This window comes from Littorina saxatilis, linkage group LG11, assembly GCF_037325665.1.
Source record: "Littorina saxatilis isolate snail1 linkage group LG11, US_GU_Lsax_2.0, whole genome shotgun sequence".
NCBI classification, from domain to species: Eukaryota; Metazoa; Mollusca; class Gastropoda; order Littorinimorpha; family Littorinidae; genus Littorina; species Littorina saxatilis.
Genome location: NC_090255.1, coordinates 42708695 through 42726656, shown reverse-complemented (window position 1 = coordinate 42726656; position 17962 = coordinate 42708695). Strand labels below are relative to the sequence as shown.

At 42.7% G+C, this 17962-nt stretch overlaps 2 protein-coding genes across 3 annotated transcripts in view; both read left to right on the top strand.

The window, feature by feature from the left end:
• Positions 1-17962, top strand: part of LOC138980528 (uncharacterized) — a 321773-nt gene that overhangs the window by 92629 nt on the left and 211182 nt on the right. The gene's annotated exons all lie outside the window — the stretch shown is intronic.
• Positions 2773-16433, top strand: LOC138980534 (cAMP-dependent protein kinase inhibitor beta-like). Its single transcript, XM_070353431.1, has 3 exons — positions 2773-3618; positions 9678-9900; positions 10586-16433. Exons 1-3 carry the CDS (start codon positions 3439-3441, stop codon positions 10648-10650), a joined length of 468 nt encoding a protein of 155 aa, XP_070209532.1. The 5' UTR covers positions 2773-3438; the 3' UTR covers positions 10651-16433.

Genomic DNA, 17962 nt, shown 5'->3' with positions numbered 1-17962 from the left:
AGCAGAGTTTCAGTAATAGACGTGTTGTGCCGCCCAGAAAAGATTTAAATTGGAAGGGAGTGTTTTTACGTTTGAACACATGTTGAGGGTTTACACACACTTTTTGGCTTGGACATTATCATTGGCTAAGCAGAATATAGAATTAGTGAAAGGACGATACCCTTACCGTTCAGAAGGCGTCTTTGATCACACAAAGAACTCTTTTTTGTGACTGATTGGCTCAAGAGAACGACTATATGATGCGCACAGAACCGGCCTGTTTTTTTTCTGTTTTGAACGATGCAGCTGGAAACGCGTTGACATCTGACGCTATGGGGCGTTCTGCATGTCATGTGACATGTCATACTGGATTGGTTGCAGACTGTCCTATCATGATTCTCTCTCTCTCTCTGTCTCTCTCTTTTCTCTCTCTCTGTCCCTCTGTCTCTGTCTTTCTCTCTGTCTCTGTCTCTCTCTCTGTCTCCCTGTCTCACTCTCTCGGTCTTTCTCTCTCTCTCTCTCTCTTTCTCTTTCTATGTCTCTCTCTCACTCTCTGTCTCTGTCTCTCTCTCATTTATTTCATTTTTGTAGTTAGTCCCTCTTTAGGGCGAGGGCTGGATGTAAAAAAGCAGACCACTGCTTAATCTACTACCCTCGTTAAATAAAGAATTGTCATTGTCATTGTCATTGTCATTGTCTCTCTCTCTCTGTGTCTCTCTCTCTCTGTCATGTCTCCCTATCTCTCTCACTCTCTCACTTCTTTCTCTCTGTCTCTCTCACTCGCTGTCTCTCTTTCTCTCTGTCTATGTCTCTTTTTCACTCTCTCTCGCCCCCTCCCCCTCTCTCTATTTTCTCTCATTTCCTCTCCCTCTGTCTGTCTGTTTGTCTCTCTCCCCACTCTCCCCTCTCTCTCTCTCTCCCCACTCTCCCCTCTCTCTCTCTCTCTCTTGTTCTTTCTCTCTCTCTCTGTCAGTGTGTGTGTGTGGATGTGTATGTGTGTGTGTGTGTGTGTGTGTCTGTCTGTGTGTGGATGCACTGATTGTCTGTTTTGTACGTCCACTCACAGTGCCATGATCCTGCACCTTGTCCGGGAGTTCTTGTAGAATGCGAGAGTGGTCATAGAGTTTCCACCGTTCCGTTCGGCCATTGACAATGTATTAGTGCACAACTCAACAGTGTGGCATGCTTCGTGGTCTCGCTTCAAAGTTGTTGCATGTTTACTGTTGTGTGTCAATGTGGACATTGATGTTCTCTACTGTAGTTTACTCAAGTCACTTTTAAAATGTTGCTAGTTTGCTAGCCGGTAGGTATATAGACACTGTCATACAATTATATCATATTCTTAGTGATGAGGCTTATAATGCAATTTCTAGTGTGTTTGTTGGTGTTATAGTTGGCTAAATCATACAGCGTTGTCATGTTGTTACATGTAGTGATTAGTTTTGTAGAATTGCTAGTCTGCCTTTTCGTGCAAGCTTCGGCGATAGTTTCTTCTGGGGTCGCTTGCAACGTGAAGTTTGCTGGACTGTGCTTGGTGTACCAGTGTAGATAGAAGCGCGATTTCTTTGTTTTTGCTTTTGTAGCTGTTCACTAATTGTGGTTTGGGGTGATGGGTCGGCTAAATGAACACCGTAATGTCTCCTCAGTTCGGTGTGCAGTGGGTTAGTGTAGAGTATCTTTGTGCCCACTCAGAGTGTCTGGAGACCCCTCGAGCCTCTTGTGTGAAGGAGCTCTCGAGGCTGAGACACTGTGCTTGTGTGGCGCGTGTAATGTTGTGCTTATAGCTGTATGTCTCTACTTACCAGCTTGACTCGAAACCTTTTGGTGATGTTGTACCTTATCCCCTCCCCCTCCTTCATCCGCTTCTTGCACATCGCCCTAACACCACCGTAGAGCGTTTTGTGTTCAGTGTAGGGTTACCCTCCCTCTCAGTCATACCTGAATTCCTTACAACTACCCCCCCCTTCTCCCACCTCTCCTTCGCCATGGAGTGTCTGTCTTAACATGGTCCAGGTTCCGTGGTTTGCTAACCCTTACAATCACTTATCACTGACTGGGCTGGTATTCATGGACACTAAACATTGCAGACCCAAGTGATGCTGACTCTTTGTACCCCCCCCCCTCCTTTTTCCTGCCACTCCCTTTATGCCCTGACCACACCATTATGCCCTCAAAACTGGATTATTGCAAATGTGTTACACACCTCTTAAACCCCCCCCCCCCCCCAAGAGGCCAACTGCCGAGTTCTTGTCCCTCTTACCTCCATGCATGGTATGTCCTTGGTATTGTCCACCAAAGGTAATGGTACTAATCATTATCTAGTCTCAACTCATACCCCTCGCCCAATCATACCCCTCGCCCCTCGCCCAATCATGCCCCTCGCCCAATCATACCCCTCGCCCAATCATACCCCTCGCCCAATCATACCCCTCGCCCCTCGCCCAATCATACCCCTCGCCCCTCGCCCAATCATACCCCTCGCCCAATCATACCCCTGGCCCCTCGCCCAATCATACCCCTCGCCCAATCATACCCCTCACCCAATCCCCACCCTCATTCATTAAGCTACAGGTATAGTTTTAGCAAATTCTCTCAGTTCCATCCCTCTGCATGTCCTATACTGTTCAACCCTATACCCATCATCAAGAATTATTATAGACACCCCTCTCCTTTGTTCCCCTACCCAACACACCTCCACCCCTACCCATAACCCCCCCCCCCCCCCCCATTTCTAACAAGAGAAAGTGATACAGTGGTCCCCCCTTGCAAGACCTCAAAACATCTGCAAAAAAATAAATTTTAAACGTGAGGAAGTCTTAAAATATTAGGATGACAGCTCTATTAAGAGAAGATCTAAGAAAGCAACATCTTCAGATTTAAACGGAAGAATTTTTACAACGGAAGTAACTTTACAGAATTTGTGAAGAAAAAATCCAACTTTATGAACAGAAGACTTGCGAAAACATGCATGAAAGGATGAAGACCTCAAAATGGTCATACATTGGTCATGTACATATTTTCTGAACAAAAAAAAGTGCAAAATAAGTCATTAAAGTATCAATGTTTTAAAATGGAGGAAATTTGTTAGGACTTTAATCTGTATGAACAACAAATCTGAAAACAAGAAGTTTTCAAAAGCCACGATACACAGTTCATTGGGACAAATTTGGAGAAAAAACCCAAGAGTGAAGGTGTTAGAATGGAGAAAGACAAACAATATTAAGAGAACATTGAAGAAAACAAGCCAGGTCAGGTCTTAAAATGGACAAAGGCATTCAATTTTAAGAGAACATTTGGAAAAAACAAGGGAGGAAGTGTAAATAGAATGGGAGATAAAATGGATATAAACATTATACAAATTAAAGTGGAAATCTGAGAACAAGAGATACGAGGTGTTAAAATGGGGGACCCACTGCAGCACTGACCCTGTACCCCTGGTGCCCAGCAGAGTCCGGCAGCATGGTTAAGCCCACTCGCACCGCCCACCTCCCGACAGCCGCTCCCCCGTCAGCGAGAGAGAGCCCCGGCGATCCGCTGAGGGCTCCCAAGAGGGCGCCCAAGTCAGGACGCTACGGCCAGCACAGGACGGGCCACAGGCTGAGGACGCTGTGTCGCAAGGTCAAGGCTGCGGCCAAGCAGGTTGGAACCATGCCCGGCTCATGTCTTCGTCTTGTCCCTCTCCACCCTGATACAGTAGTTTGATAGTTTTGTAGAAGGGGGGGGAACTCTCAAATACAGTTGTCTGACACTTTATAGAAGGGCAGAACTCTCAGATACAGTTGTCTGACACTTTATAGAAGGGCGGAACTCTCAGATACAGTTGTCTGACACTTTATAGAAGGGCGGAACTCTCAGATACAGTTGTCTGACACTTTATAGAAGGGCAGAACTCTCAGATACAGTTGTCTGACACTTTATAGAAGGGCAGAACTCTCAGATACAGTTGTCTGACACTTTATAGAAAGGGCAGAACTCTCTGATACAGTTGTCTGACACTTTATAGAAGGGCAGAACTCTCAGATACAGTTGTCTGACACTTTATAGAAAGGGGAACATACGAATGAAGGGAAGATTGTCTTCATCTTGTGAGTCGATCTACACCCTGATACTGTGGTCTGACACTTTATAAAAGGGGGGAACTCTCTGATACTGTGGTCTGACACTTTATAGAAGGGGGGAACTCTCTGATACTGTGGTCTGACACTTTATAGAAGGGGGGAACTCTCTGATACTGTGGTCTGACACTTTATAGAAGGGGGGAACTCTCTGATACTGTGGTCTGACACTTTATAGAAGGGGGGAACTCTCTGATACAGTGGTCTGACACTTTATAGAAGGGGGGAACTCTCTGATACTGTGGTCTGACACTTTGTAGAAGGAGGGAACTCTCTGATACAGTTGTCTGACACTTTATAGAAGGGGGAACTCTCTGATACAGTGGTCTGACACTTTATAGAAGGGCGGAACTCTCAGATACAGTTGTCTGACACTTTATAGAAGGGCAGAACTCTCAGATACAGTTGTCTGACACTTTATAAAAAGGGCAGAACTCTCTGATACAGTTGTCTGACACTTTATAGAAGGGCGGAACTCTCAGATACAGTTGTTTGACACTTTATAGAAAGGGCAGAACTCTCTGATACAGTTGTCTGACACTTTATAGAAGGGGGGAACTCTCAGATACGGTTGTCTGACACTTTATAGAAGGGGGGAACTCTCAGATACAGTTGTCTGACACTTTATAGAAGGGCAGAACTCTCAGATACAGTTGTCTGACACTTTATAGAAAGGGGAACATACGAATGAAGGGAAGATTGTCTTCATCTTGTGAGTCGATCTACACCCTGATACTGTGGTCTGACACTTTATAGAAGGGGGGAACTCTCTGATACAGTGGTCTGACACTTTATCGAAGGGGGGAACTCTCTGATACAGTGGTCTGACACTTTATCGAAGGGGGGAACTCTCTGATACAGTGGTCTGACACTTTATAGAAGGGGGGAACTCTCTGATACTGTGGTCTGACAGTTTATAGAAGGGGGGGAACTCTCTGATACAGTGGTCTGACACTTTATAGAAGGGGGGAACTCTCTGATACTGTGGTCTGACAGTTTATAGAAGGGGGGAACTCTCTGATACAGTGGTCTGACACTTTATAGAAGGGGGGAACTCTCTGATACTGTGGTCTGACAGTTTATAGAAGGGGGGACTCTCTGATACAGTGGTCTGACACTTTATAGAAGGGGGGAACTCTCTGATACAGTGGTTTGAAGGGAGAAACAAGAAGGGAAGTTTGTCTTTATCTTGTCAGTCCCCACCCTGATACAGTAGTTTGACACATTATAGAAGGGGGAAAATACGAAGATGAATATGAAGGGAAAATTGTCGTCATCTTGCCTGTGGCTACTGAGATACATAATAGGTTGAGAGTTTTAAGAAGGGGGAAAATACAAAGATGAATATAAAGGTAAGATTGTCTTCATTTTGTAAAGTACATGAATTTAAAGAAGGTGGAAATAAAAAAGAAGGTACATGTAATTTTTTTTCATCTGGTTAAGTGTCCACGGAGATACAGTAGTTCCCGTTTTTAAAGTTGAAGAAAAAAGAAGAAGAAAAAAAAGAGAAGAAAAAACCAAAAGGAATCAGTAAAGAGGGAAACAATAGGGCAAGAGATATGAAGGGAAAGTGCGGCCCTTCCCATCACATTATTCTTTGGTTGGCTGTCTTCACAGTCAGCTGCAGCCATTGTTGAAAGAGAAATATAAAGATATATAAGTAGACCACAAAAACACACACACAAAACAGACAAAAAAGTTGTATACGTAGAGGGAAAGAGTAGGGCAAAGAATACTAAGAAAAATGTGGCCTTTATTGCATTGTGCTTTCATGGTCAGTTTTCACTCAGCTGCAGCAGGGCAAGTGGCAGAATTAGTTTTTTTAAAACAAAAAGGGAGAGAGAGAGGGAGAGAGAGGGAGAGAGAGAGAGGGAGAGAGAACACACATTTGTAAAGAGAAAGAAACTAGTGCAAAGTCATAAGGGAAAGGATAGCCTTCATTGCATACTTCTTTGGTTGGTTATAGTTGTCCATTTAGGAATCATTTACATCCAAAAGACGATTTTTGGAAATAACTCCGTCGGGTTTGTAGGGGCTGTGGAAGAGTTACCTTTTCTTGCAAAACGGCCAACAAACAATAAATGGACCAATCACTAGCGAGGGGTGTGCCGAAAACATGTGAAAACATGCACAAGTTTCCAGCACACCCCTTGCTAGTGATTGGTGCCCCCATTGTTTGTCTGCCGTTTTGCAAGAAAAAGTCACTCTCCCACAACCCGTACGAACCCGACGGAGTTATTTTCGGAATTCGTCTGTTATTATGCACACTGAAAAGCTGCTGATCAAGAATAGTACTCTGTCTTTTGTTGTTTCACTCTGTTGAGTTATGCATGTAACTACCTCGGTTATCCAGAGGCATGGTCAGTTTTAGATTGTATCTATTGATGGGTCCCTCCCCACCCCTTCCCCTACCCTGTAAAAAAAAAAATCAGATTTGTTTAGTTGGAGGTCTTGTTTGTTTTCAATTCTGCACAATGCTGGTAACACGGCAAGTAATCTTCTTAAGGAATTATGGTTCACTCCTTTTCATCATACATTATTTTCCAGTCGTTGAATTGTATGCTTACCCATTTCCTTTTATTTTGTATTAGCTTGTTTATTTGCTGCCATTTTCAGGTTGCCACCGTTTATTTGTGTAGGAGTGTAGTCAATTGCAACCCTTCTTTCTTTTGCTAAGAGAGTCAGAAGCATTGATCTTTCCATGTGTTGGCACTATATCCCTTGATTTTGTGGCTGGTATGAAATGTGAGACTTGTTTGGTAAGTTGGGTATGGTCTTGGTTTTTGTAGAAAGTTGTTTAATAAAATCCAGTCAGAAATAGGGCAACGGAAGGCCTGGAAAAATCAAAGTTAGAGTTGTCAAATGTAAGTGTAAGAAAAAACACAAAAACGGAAGACTATATTCAGGTATAGCAGCCCCAATTTCCTTGAGGATAATTCTCTGAGGACACATGCATGCACACACACACACACACACACACACACACACACACACACACACACACACACACACACACACACACACACACACACACACACACACACACACACACAGACACAGGTATGTGCACACTTGCATGTACATGCATACATAGAAATGCACACACACACACATACACACACCCGTACACACACACACACACACACACACACACACACACATCCGCACACACAGTCACACACCACACCACACCACACCACACACACACACCACACCACACCACACCACATACACACACACCACACACACACACCACACCACACCACCACACCACACCACACCACATACACACACACCACACACACACACACACACACATACACACACACCACACCACACCACTCACAATCACCCCCCACCATCACACAACCTCCCTATATTTGACAATTGCCTATTTGGCCAGGAGAATGGGGTTGGTCCCAGGACCCATTGTAGGGAAAATGATCGGCACCTGAGTGCACAACCTTGGAGTCCTCACACCAGCAAATTGCCCAAATTAACCACCAGGAGAGCAGTTGCGAGCTATTTCCGGAGCCTGGCTGCTTCCATTTTGGGCAGGGAATAAAGCCATCAGAGACCCAGGTTGCAAGAATTATGCAGTAAGAATAGACCAGCAGTATTTTGCTAGAGGATAGCCAAACCAAAAGGTGACCAGGAGTTTAAACAGGGAGCTATTTCTAGCTGATTTTTCTTGTGAAATATAAACTGCCTAAAATTTTATCTTGAAATGGAGTAAAAGGGGGGGGGGGGGGGGAGTTATTCCAGATTCTGTTGACCTGTTTATGATTTGCCCATTGCGACTTGTTCAGGATTTTTGTAGCTTCTTAAACCAGCCACAGCAATCCTACTGAATACAGGCTTTATTTGCTTGGACTTGGAGACTATTTTTCTCTCACCTTTTCTTTATTTTTTTTTTTATTAATTGTTTTTCTCATTTTTTCCCCCATGATTGATTTATGATTACAATCATGTATGCCTGCTGATACACAATCAGTGGTGTCACTGATGATGGTGATGATGATGATGGTGATGATGATGATGGTGATGATGATGATGGTGATGATGATGATGATGGTGATGATGATGGTGATGATGATGGTGATGATGATGATGATGATGATGATGATGATAGCTTTAGATGTTGCACAGTATGCCTGCAGTTAACTGTGTCTTTGTCCAGCTTTTGATTGGATGCTTGATGTTTGACCTGCTCACATAATTAATTACATGTTGTCCTCATGCTGGTCATTGATTTTGTTGCCTGAGCTGTTGTCATGGTTACTTTACCTGGATCATTTAGAAAATGATTGTTTGGGGCTGAAGACAAATATTTTGAGATCATAGCAAAAATCAGTGTTGGTTTAGATCAGTTTAAGGCCATACTTGATGCATGCATATGTTTCTTTCTATAGGGTTACTCAAACATTATTTGACCTGATTTCAATTGTTTGACTCTGGAAGGTAAAGATCTAATCTGAATGTTCTTTCCAAAAACTTTCTTTCTACTTTATCATGAGAGATTGACTTTTCTGTTAACTTTGAAGTTTGTCTGACTGTTCATTGTTAACTTCATTCAGCCAGTGTTAACTTCATTCAGCCAGTCTAGTTTTTCTCTCTCTCTATATATATATATTGAAGGAGGGTGAAAGCCAAGTTTTGCACAAGCGTTTTCGTGAATTAATTCAAAAGATAAAAAGTGTGCTAAAATTAACTGACATGGCAACACCTGGGGCCAGTTTCATAAGCCAGAAACACAGTCGACCAACTGCAGTTGTCCGAGAGAACCACAGTAATCCGACGTTATCGGGTTTCACGAACAAAATTTCAGTCGGCCGACTGCGGGTCGTCTCACCGGAAGTTGGCCAAACACGGTGATGCTCTCCCCCCAACACTGTGTTCGGCTTACTGCGGTAAACCGAAAATAAATGTAATTATCCGCACAGTCAATGGCAGAATGCTCACACTTGTTTGGATTGTGAGCCAAACCTTGTGATTGTTCTTCGAAATGTATCTATCATGACGCAGTAATCCAGGAGACAAGTCAGGGTTATGTCTTGAAGACGTCACATTATGGCGTAAGAGGGTTCGACGTCACGCGAAGGAATTACTGAAAGTCTCGGTCATTGTTATTTTGAGCGGGCCGAGACTTGTTTTTTCTTCGAAATCGGCCATTTCCACCTGCGAATGAGCAAACGGAAGTGGTAATGTTGCTAAATTTAGCCCTCGACTTGGCCATTTGGATTACTGTACAGTCGGTCGACTGCGGTTGTCCGCGGGTGACGGTGATTCGCTCATGAAATGCGCTTTTCGGTGACCCGGCGATCAACCACAGTCCATCGACTGGGCAGTCGATCGACTGTCAGTCGGTTCACTGCTATCTTATGAAACTGGCCCCTGTTCTACTTTCAACCAGTAATTAAAAAAAAAATCTTTTCACCACCCCAATTATTGATTGTTAACCTCCTCCTCCCCTCCTCCCCCCCCCCCCCTCCCTTAATTTTTTTTTTACAATTTAAAAAAATGAAAAATAATAAAATAAAAAGCACCTTGATGTATTGTCTGACCCCGGCCTTGCTGTTGCAGCCTGTTGCAGGGACGGCGGAGGCTGGGGGTCAGGGGTCAGCGCCAGACAAAAGTCAGAAGGACAAGGACGGGAGCGAGATGGAGACGAAGGAAGCACTGGAAAACTTCATGCACACGGGCCGCACGGGTCGCCGCAACGCTATGCCCGACATCAGCGACGAAACCCACGCCGGCCTCACCACTGCTGAGCTGCCGTTAGACATGGCCAAGCTCTCCTGTGCTGGTAACATGCCGTCTTTATTACACCTAGCTCTTTTCTGGTCAGGGAGAGTGAGAGAGAGTGAGAGAGAGAGAGAGAGAGAGTGCAAGATTACTACATGGCTTGCTGTGTTATAAACCACACACAGACACACACACACACATACACACACGCACGCACGCACAGCCTCTCTTTCTGTCCCTCTCTCCGTCCCTCTCTCCGTCCCTCTCTCCCTCTACCTTTACCTTTGCTGACTCCCAAGATAGGCCAATCTGGTCCTTGGAGGACGTAAAAATCAACTAATCAGTCAGCCCCTCTCTCTCTCTCTCTCTCTCTCTCTCTCTCTCTCTCTCTCTCTCTCTCTCTCTCTCTCTCTCTCTCTCTCTCTCTCTCTCTCTCTCTCTCTCTCTCTCTCTCTCTCTCTTAACTGTTAATGTTAACTTTTTTGTTCAAGCCCCTTCATAAAGGCAATGGCCTATGAATAAACCATCAACATCAGCGTCTCTCTCTCTCTCTCTTAACTGTTAATGTTAACTTTTTTGTTCAAACCCCTTTATAAGGGCAATGGCCTATGAATAAACCATCAGCATCAGCGTCTCTCTCTCTCTCTCTCTCTCTCTCTCTCTCTCACAAAAAATGTCAAGTACACAGGCATATATTCACATACTTGAACTCACACACTCAAATTGTCTTCACTGGTGTTTTTCAGAGGGTGGCTCAAAGTCGGGACAATCCTCCAAGTCTCCACCGAAAACCAGCAACCCGCCGTCCTAGCCACGCCTTGCCAGCCCCTCCCTCCCCCTCCCCCTTGTACAGTCACACGCGTCTTGAGGAGAGAGCTGACTTTCGCCGCCTTTTGTCCATCATTGGGCGTCTAGATCTGCACGGCTCAGATGTTCCACAGCAAGCTTAGAGCTACAGGCCATCATATGACTTTCAGATCTGCACGGTATAGATGTTCCACAGCAGATTTCATACTACAGGACATTATTGGACGTCTAGATCTGCAGGGCATAGTTGTTCAACAACAGGCTTCAAGCTTGAGGCAATCATTGGGCGTTCAGATCTGCAGGGCACAGATGTTCCACAACAGGCTTTGAGCTTCAGGCTGTGCTTTCCATTGCAGTTCACGAGGTGCAGGTGCTAAAGATGGAGCAACCTTTGGTGAAGTCTTGTACGCCCTGTGTCTGTAGTGTGCAGTGTGTGACCTGCGAAGTGTAGTAAGCTGAATATCATCCACTCTACCATGGGCGACATTCTTCCTACTGAAGATCATGGTACAATGCCTAACAGGTCACATGTTTTTCATTGAAGAAGATCATGGTACAATGCCTGACAGGTCGCATGTTTTTCATTGAAGAAGATCATGGTACAATGCCTGACAGGTCGCATGTTTTTCATTGAAGAAGATCATGGTACAATGCCTGACAGGTCGCATGTTTTTCATTGAAGAAGATCATGGTACAATGCCTGACAGGTCGCATGTTTTTCATTGAAGAAGATCATGGTACAATGCCTGACAGGTCGCATGTTTTTCATTGAAGACCATGGTCGATGGATGACATGTTTTGAATTGTGGAAGACTATGTTAGTAGAGTCCGCAGTGGAAGACGTTTTATCTGCTGTGGTTGCTCATAGTCCAGTTTCTACTGCAAGGAAAATGTTTTTTAGCCAAGTCATGCGGAGCTACGAATTTGATCCAATGTGTGTGCGACAATAATTCTGTTTGTATGGTTTGCATGCCAGACTGTGATGCGGTCAGCAAAATCGGCAGAGGTGTGTGTAACTGTAAGCAACGTATGATCAGTCTTATCATCAAGGTTGAACCTGCTGTTGTGGATTATTTTACAATTCATTTTGGATGAGCCGCCTGTAATTGTGGCTGTGGTTCAGTGCAGTGAGATGTCCACTGAGAGCCATGGAGTCGTTCCAGAGGTGTGTGAATCCCTGCAGTTAGACGGTTGAGTGACAACCACGATCAAATCCACTCAAGTGTATGGCGTATTGTGTCACAGTGTGAGGTACAGCTCGTCCTGTGGATGGAACTCTTGTCGTGTCTGCTGGAAGCAACCATGCTCTAGTCCTGTCAGCGTGTTGCAGCGTTGTCTAAAGATAACATGCGGTGCTGCCAGTATTTCGTCTTTTGTAGAAGACCCATTGATGTGACAGAGTGTGTCTGGTGTCTATGTAGCACAACAATCCCGACAGAAGACGGTGAAATATCTGCTGTGTGTGCCAATGTTCAGGATACCTGACAGAAGACGGTGAAATATCTGCTGTGTGTGCCAATGTTCAGGATACCCGACAGAAGACGGTGAAATATCTGCTGTGTGTGCCAATGTTCAGGATACCCGACAGAAGACGGTGAAATATCTGCTGTGTGTGCCAATGTTCAGGATACCTGCTTGTCTTCACACACCGAAATCTTCTTGCCTGAGACAAAGTAAATCACAGCCGGTGTGTTAGACTCCAGCTAAAAGAGACGTGATGTTGAATGTGATTTGGAGGGTGTTGGGTTGACGTAGCTGATGTTTTTGTGGAATTCTAGTTACGCATTGTGTTCTGTGTGGTGTGGGTGTTGAGCAGAGCTGTGGGCTAGTATCCTGCCACTATAGTGATGGTTTAAACAGACACACTCTGGAAATAACTCTGTCTGGGTTTAATTGGCTGTGAAAGAGTTCTTCTTGCAGATGAGGCAAACTGAGCTGGATTTTATAGCTCATTGAGAATAACTAATGGAGACCTTCTGTTGGCTCCACAGTGAAAAGATGCTGGAGTCTGCATGTTGTCAAGAGAAAAAGATGCTGGAGTCTGCATGTTGTCAAGAGAAAAAGATGCTGGAGTCTGCATGTTGTCAAGAGAAAAAGATGCTGGAGTCTGCATGTTGTCAAGAGAAAAGGATGCCTGTGCACTGTCCGCTCCGCTCAATAAGGTGCCTTTTTCTTAACAAACAAACAAACCCACACACAACAAAAGCTTGCAGTTGGGAGCTCATTATTCATTTTACATGTAGCACCATGGGTGTGTCTCCACTGGTTATTCCATGGGGGCCCGGTAGCTCAGTTGGTAAAGCACTTGACTTGTGACCTGCCGGTCATGGGTTCGAATCCAGGCCGGGACGGACACGGGTCAACTTTATGTGCAGATTCAGAGACGGTATCCACCTACCACCCTCGTGTCAATACTGTGGCATATAAAAGACCTGGGTCATTCTGCCGTAAGCGCAGGTGGCTGATCACACCTAAACACGCACAAACCTCGGTGGAGCGACTCTGTTGCTGCTAGTTTTCCACTGGGAGGAAGCGACCTGAATTTCCCAGCAATAAACAATAAAGTAATGAAAAAAAAAAGGAGAAACAAAGAAAATGAGTGATGTCTAGCCCAGCTTGCCTCGCCTTCAAAGAAGACAACTCTTCCACTGCCCATAAAACAGAGTTATTTCCTGATCTGGTCCAGACCAGTGTGTCAACAGCTGACAGATCTTACCTTGGACCACACAGAGTTATTTCCTGATCTGGTCCAGACCAGTGTGTCAACAGCTGACAGATCTTACCTTGGACCACACACAGTCTCAGTGTGTGAAAAAGAGGTGTAGTGATATCGGACCACCGCTTCAAGCCATGCTGTTATCAGACGATACAGCAGAGAGCTATAATCTCAAGGAATTTTGCCAACTATTGAAGTCTATGCCTGTGGTTTCTAAATGCTACAATGGCTGTAGAACATGACTGTCTAAATGAGTTGTCCGTTTTCAATTTGTGTTTGTTTTGGTTCTAGTTTTATGATTGTGTGTGTGTGTGTATGTGTGTGTGTGTGTGTGTGCATACCTGTCACTGTTAGTGTGTGTGTGTGTGTGTGTGAGAGAGAGAAAATGTAAGTTTTACGCCCTCACGGCAAAGCCATTAGGGGCATGTTACACGGGAAAACCCGGCTTTGTATGAAAATGTGTGTGTGTGCATACCTGTCACTGTTAGTGTGTGTGTGTGTGTGTGTGTGAGCTGGTGTGTGTGCATACCTGTTACTGTTGGTGTGTGTGTGTGTGTGTGTGTGTGTGTGTGTGCATACCTGTCACTGTTAGTGTGTGTGTGTGCATACATGTTAATGTGTGTGTATACCTCTGTGTGTGTCTACAACTTCCAGAGTCCATTTTCTACCATGAAGAACACATAATGAAAATGTTCTGCTACACAACGGTCAAGTCTTTTCTTATAGTTATAGATTGCTTCGGAGCTAATTTTAGTGCTATTTCATGATGTGTGATTATAAATGCTGCAACTAAAAGAGTGTAAAACTTGTCTGATGGTGTTGTATCTATGGCAATGTACAAATTATAATCATATCCCTTCATTCAGTGGTCCAGTACAAGTACAAGAAACCACGTGATTATTCACTTTGAGAATCTCCATGGAAAAATAGACATGCACTGTATATTGCAGACATTGGTAAACAGAGGGACAGACGAGACAGGTATTTTCTGTTTTATTTTATTATTTGACTTCATGGTGAGATTTGCGGTAACCGTTTTCTAGATCAGCGTTTGTGGTGTTTTTTTCCTTCTCAGTCTCACTCTATACTAGGTTACTGTGATCAGCAATGTGCTGCTTTTTAAGTAATTAGTACACAGGTGTTTCAGTTCTATTAGGTTTCTGTCTAGGTTAACCGAGCTTGATATCAAGACTGGTTAATATCTCTTGCTAGGGATATATGTATATATATATACACCCGTTTTTTTCAGGTAATTCCTTTTTATTTTTACAACAGCAACATAGGATTTAAAGTAGAGTTAAATCGCTGCTTGTCCCCTTGACTTAATGTATTGAAGTAGTTCAGTAAAATGGGTTCAGGATAACAAGTGTTTTGTGTAATCTGTTTTGTTAAAGTTTGACAATGTGTTCTTGAGATGTTTCGAGTATAATTGTTTTATTTCAAATATGCTTGAATGTCATCGATACCTGTAAATAACCGCTTATTATGTGGGTTCTATACATATTTTTCAGTTGATGAATGTTGGTTACAGTTGTGTTGTTTGAATCTGATTAAAGTAAAACCTGATTGCATTTGCTAGCTCCTTGGAGAATTGTTTTCATGTAACCACAGCCTGTGTTGTTTTATGATCCTGTGTTTTAGTCCTAGTTTTTTAGTTCAAACTATTTATCAATCTGATTATCCAAACTTGCTTGAAGATTTGTGTGTATACATGTATGAGAGGAATATAGTGACATGTGTACTATTTGCATGGGCATTGAAATGAAGGCTATAAAACACACCTTACATGTACTCAATCCCCCCCGCGGGTTAGGGGGAAGAATTTACCCGATGCTCCCCAGCATGTCGTAAGAGGCGACTAACGGATTCTGTTTCTCCTTTTACCCTTGTTAAGTGTTTCTTGTATAGAATATAGTAAATTTTTGTAAAGATTTTAGTCAAGCAGTATGTAAGAAATGTTAAGTCCTTTGTACTGGAAACTTGCATTCTCCCAGTAAGGTAATAATATATTGTACTACGTTGCAAGCCCCTGGAGCAAATTTTTGATTAGTGCTTTTGTGAACAAGAAACAATTGACAAGTGGCTCTATCCCATCTTCCCCCTTTCCCCGTCGCGATATAACCCTTCGTGGTTGAAAACAATGTTAAACACCAAATAAAGAAAGAAAGATGTACTCAATATTTTTCCTAACAGCACAAATCAGTGAACATGCCCATCTTGTAACAGGTGTGATACACAACAGGTGCAAATTGTGACAGGTGTGATAAACTACAGGTGCAAATTGTGACAGGTGTGGTAAACTACAGGTGCAAATTGTGTTTGCCCTTGATCCAGTTCACGAGTCATTCGTGTGTCATTCTCCGAAGAATAGATGTTATATGAAAGGAAATTTTTGAAAGCTTGAAAAATGAAACTTTGTGTGTCTATCCTTCGTGATTAGCAACGAAGACGTCTTGTAAGAAGAGAAAATTTTTATGTGTTTCATAATTTAGAATGGTTCTTTGGGAAACGTTAGGTGTCAGTAGGCTACGTTTTGCTAACATTCAAGAACAAATTGCTCCCATCGCCTCTTCTTATATAGTTTGTCATAAATTATAATTTTGGACTACACTCTCAGGTGTCTTGTGGATTAGTTTGTATAAGATGTATTGTCCTTTTTGCCATTGTTCAATCCCACATCTGAATGCTAACTAATGTTCAGTTTAGGGTTTGGTGAGAGGATTACTAATTTACTAGTCATTGAGTCATTGTGAACTTTTGCGGGGATCATTGCACAATTGGATAGAGACAAAAACTTAGATGCTAAAGCAATTTAATCATATTTTCTTCAACAATATGGCTTCTATAGTGGTTACGTATACCCATTAACCAATCGTTGTCCAGTTTCCGTCAGTTTGAGAGGATGTCTTTTGATATGTCTTTCAACACATTTTTTTGCATTTCATCCATTTTTCAATCAACCAGAGCTGCCAACTTTTAGCGTAGCATGCTACGTTTTAAGACATTGTTACGCCAAGCTTAGAATTCTTAGCTCAAACATATAATCACAAGCATGTAACAGTTAGCTCTTTCTTGTGAGACCTGGTACTCATTTCTGATTCTCACTCTGTGTAGCGGTCAGAATTTGTGTCATGAACCCACTGAAAAGGGGCACAACAGACATTCTCTATTGGCCATTATGTTTCTTTTTTCTAAATAAACTTTGTAAAAGTGTGTATATATATATTCTTGCGTCAAATAGCTTAACTGTAGATGCGCAAATACATTTTAGACAATGCTACACTGGAACGCCATTTGCTACGCTAAACATTACAAAATGTAAATTGCTACACTTGAATATCGAATAGGAACAAGAATCCAGGTGAGAAGAACAAGATAACAGTGAAAATGCTACTTGTAGTACTACACTTGAGTTTTCACTAGGGTTGGCAGTCTGGTCAACATTTCATCTACTGTATTTATTAATCAACATTTTGCCTCTCAGCTCAATATGCACCTAACTCCTGGCGTGATAAATGTCTCCTTGTTCATCCTTGACTGTTGTCAGTTGTATTGGGTTTTAATTTTCATCAAGTTAGTTATTAGTTCTGTCAGACTTTTTACCCTGTCTGAACGTGTTTTATTTCTGTTTGGAGCAAAAAACTGTTGATTATGCATTATGTGTTCTCAGACATTCTTTAAACAATAAACATTTATAACAGAATTATGACAGCACTCTGTGGCGATGTTTTTGTGAGTGAGTGACAGCTAGTGTACATAGATATGCATGTGTGTACAGTGTGTGTAAATTGTACATAGATTATATGCATGTGTGTACAGTGTGTGTAAATTGTACATAGATATGCATGTGTGTATGTGTGCGCAGTATGTGTGTGTGTACGTGTACACAGAGTGTGTGTGTCTGTATATAAGTTTCTGTGTACAGATATGTGATATGTTTGTGTGTGTAATAATAATAATAATAATAATAATAATAACATTTATATAGCGCTAAATCAAAAACTTTCGTTAAAAAGGCTTGCTCTAAGCGCTTGACATCTAAACTAAAACGTCATTCACACTCTTTACAATGATGTACAAGAACTTCATGTCACACTCTTTCATTCAGTATAGCACCATTCACACAGTTGTTATTCACTGTACATGTGTATGTTTGCACCAATTCCCTGTCTTTAGGATTTTGTATGGCACACAAAGACCTGTCGCATCCATTCAACTGTGAAAACGCATTGCCACACAAGCACACACACACCACACACATGCTGAAAAGATGTACCTCAAAACCATCCACAGACCAACTGTTTATTTTTTGCTCTATTATCACACATTTCACAGAGCCATATTTTTCTGCACATCAAAAGTCACTAATTAAATACATGTATACCCTAACACATCTGTAATATGCAATGCTTATCATGCATTCTAAGCAAATGTTGAATTCTCGAATTCCATTCAGGTTTTTACCCACACACAAATATTCATAATGGGCAACAGAGGATTGGCAGTATGACTATGAAGCACTCTTGAGTTCGTAGTTAATTAGAAGTAGAGCAGACACTCTTCCAACCAGTCCCTTGTCAGATTTTTACACCCCCGGTAT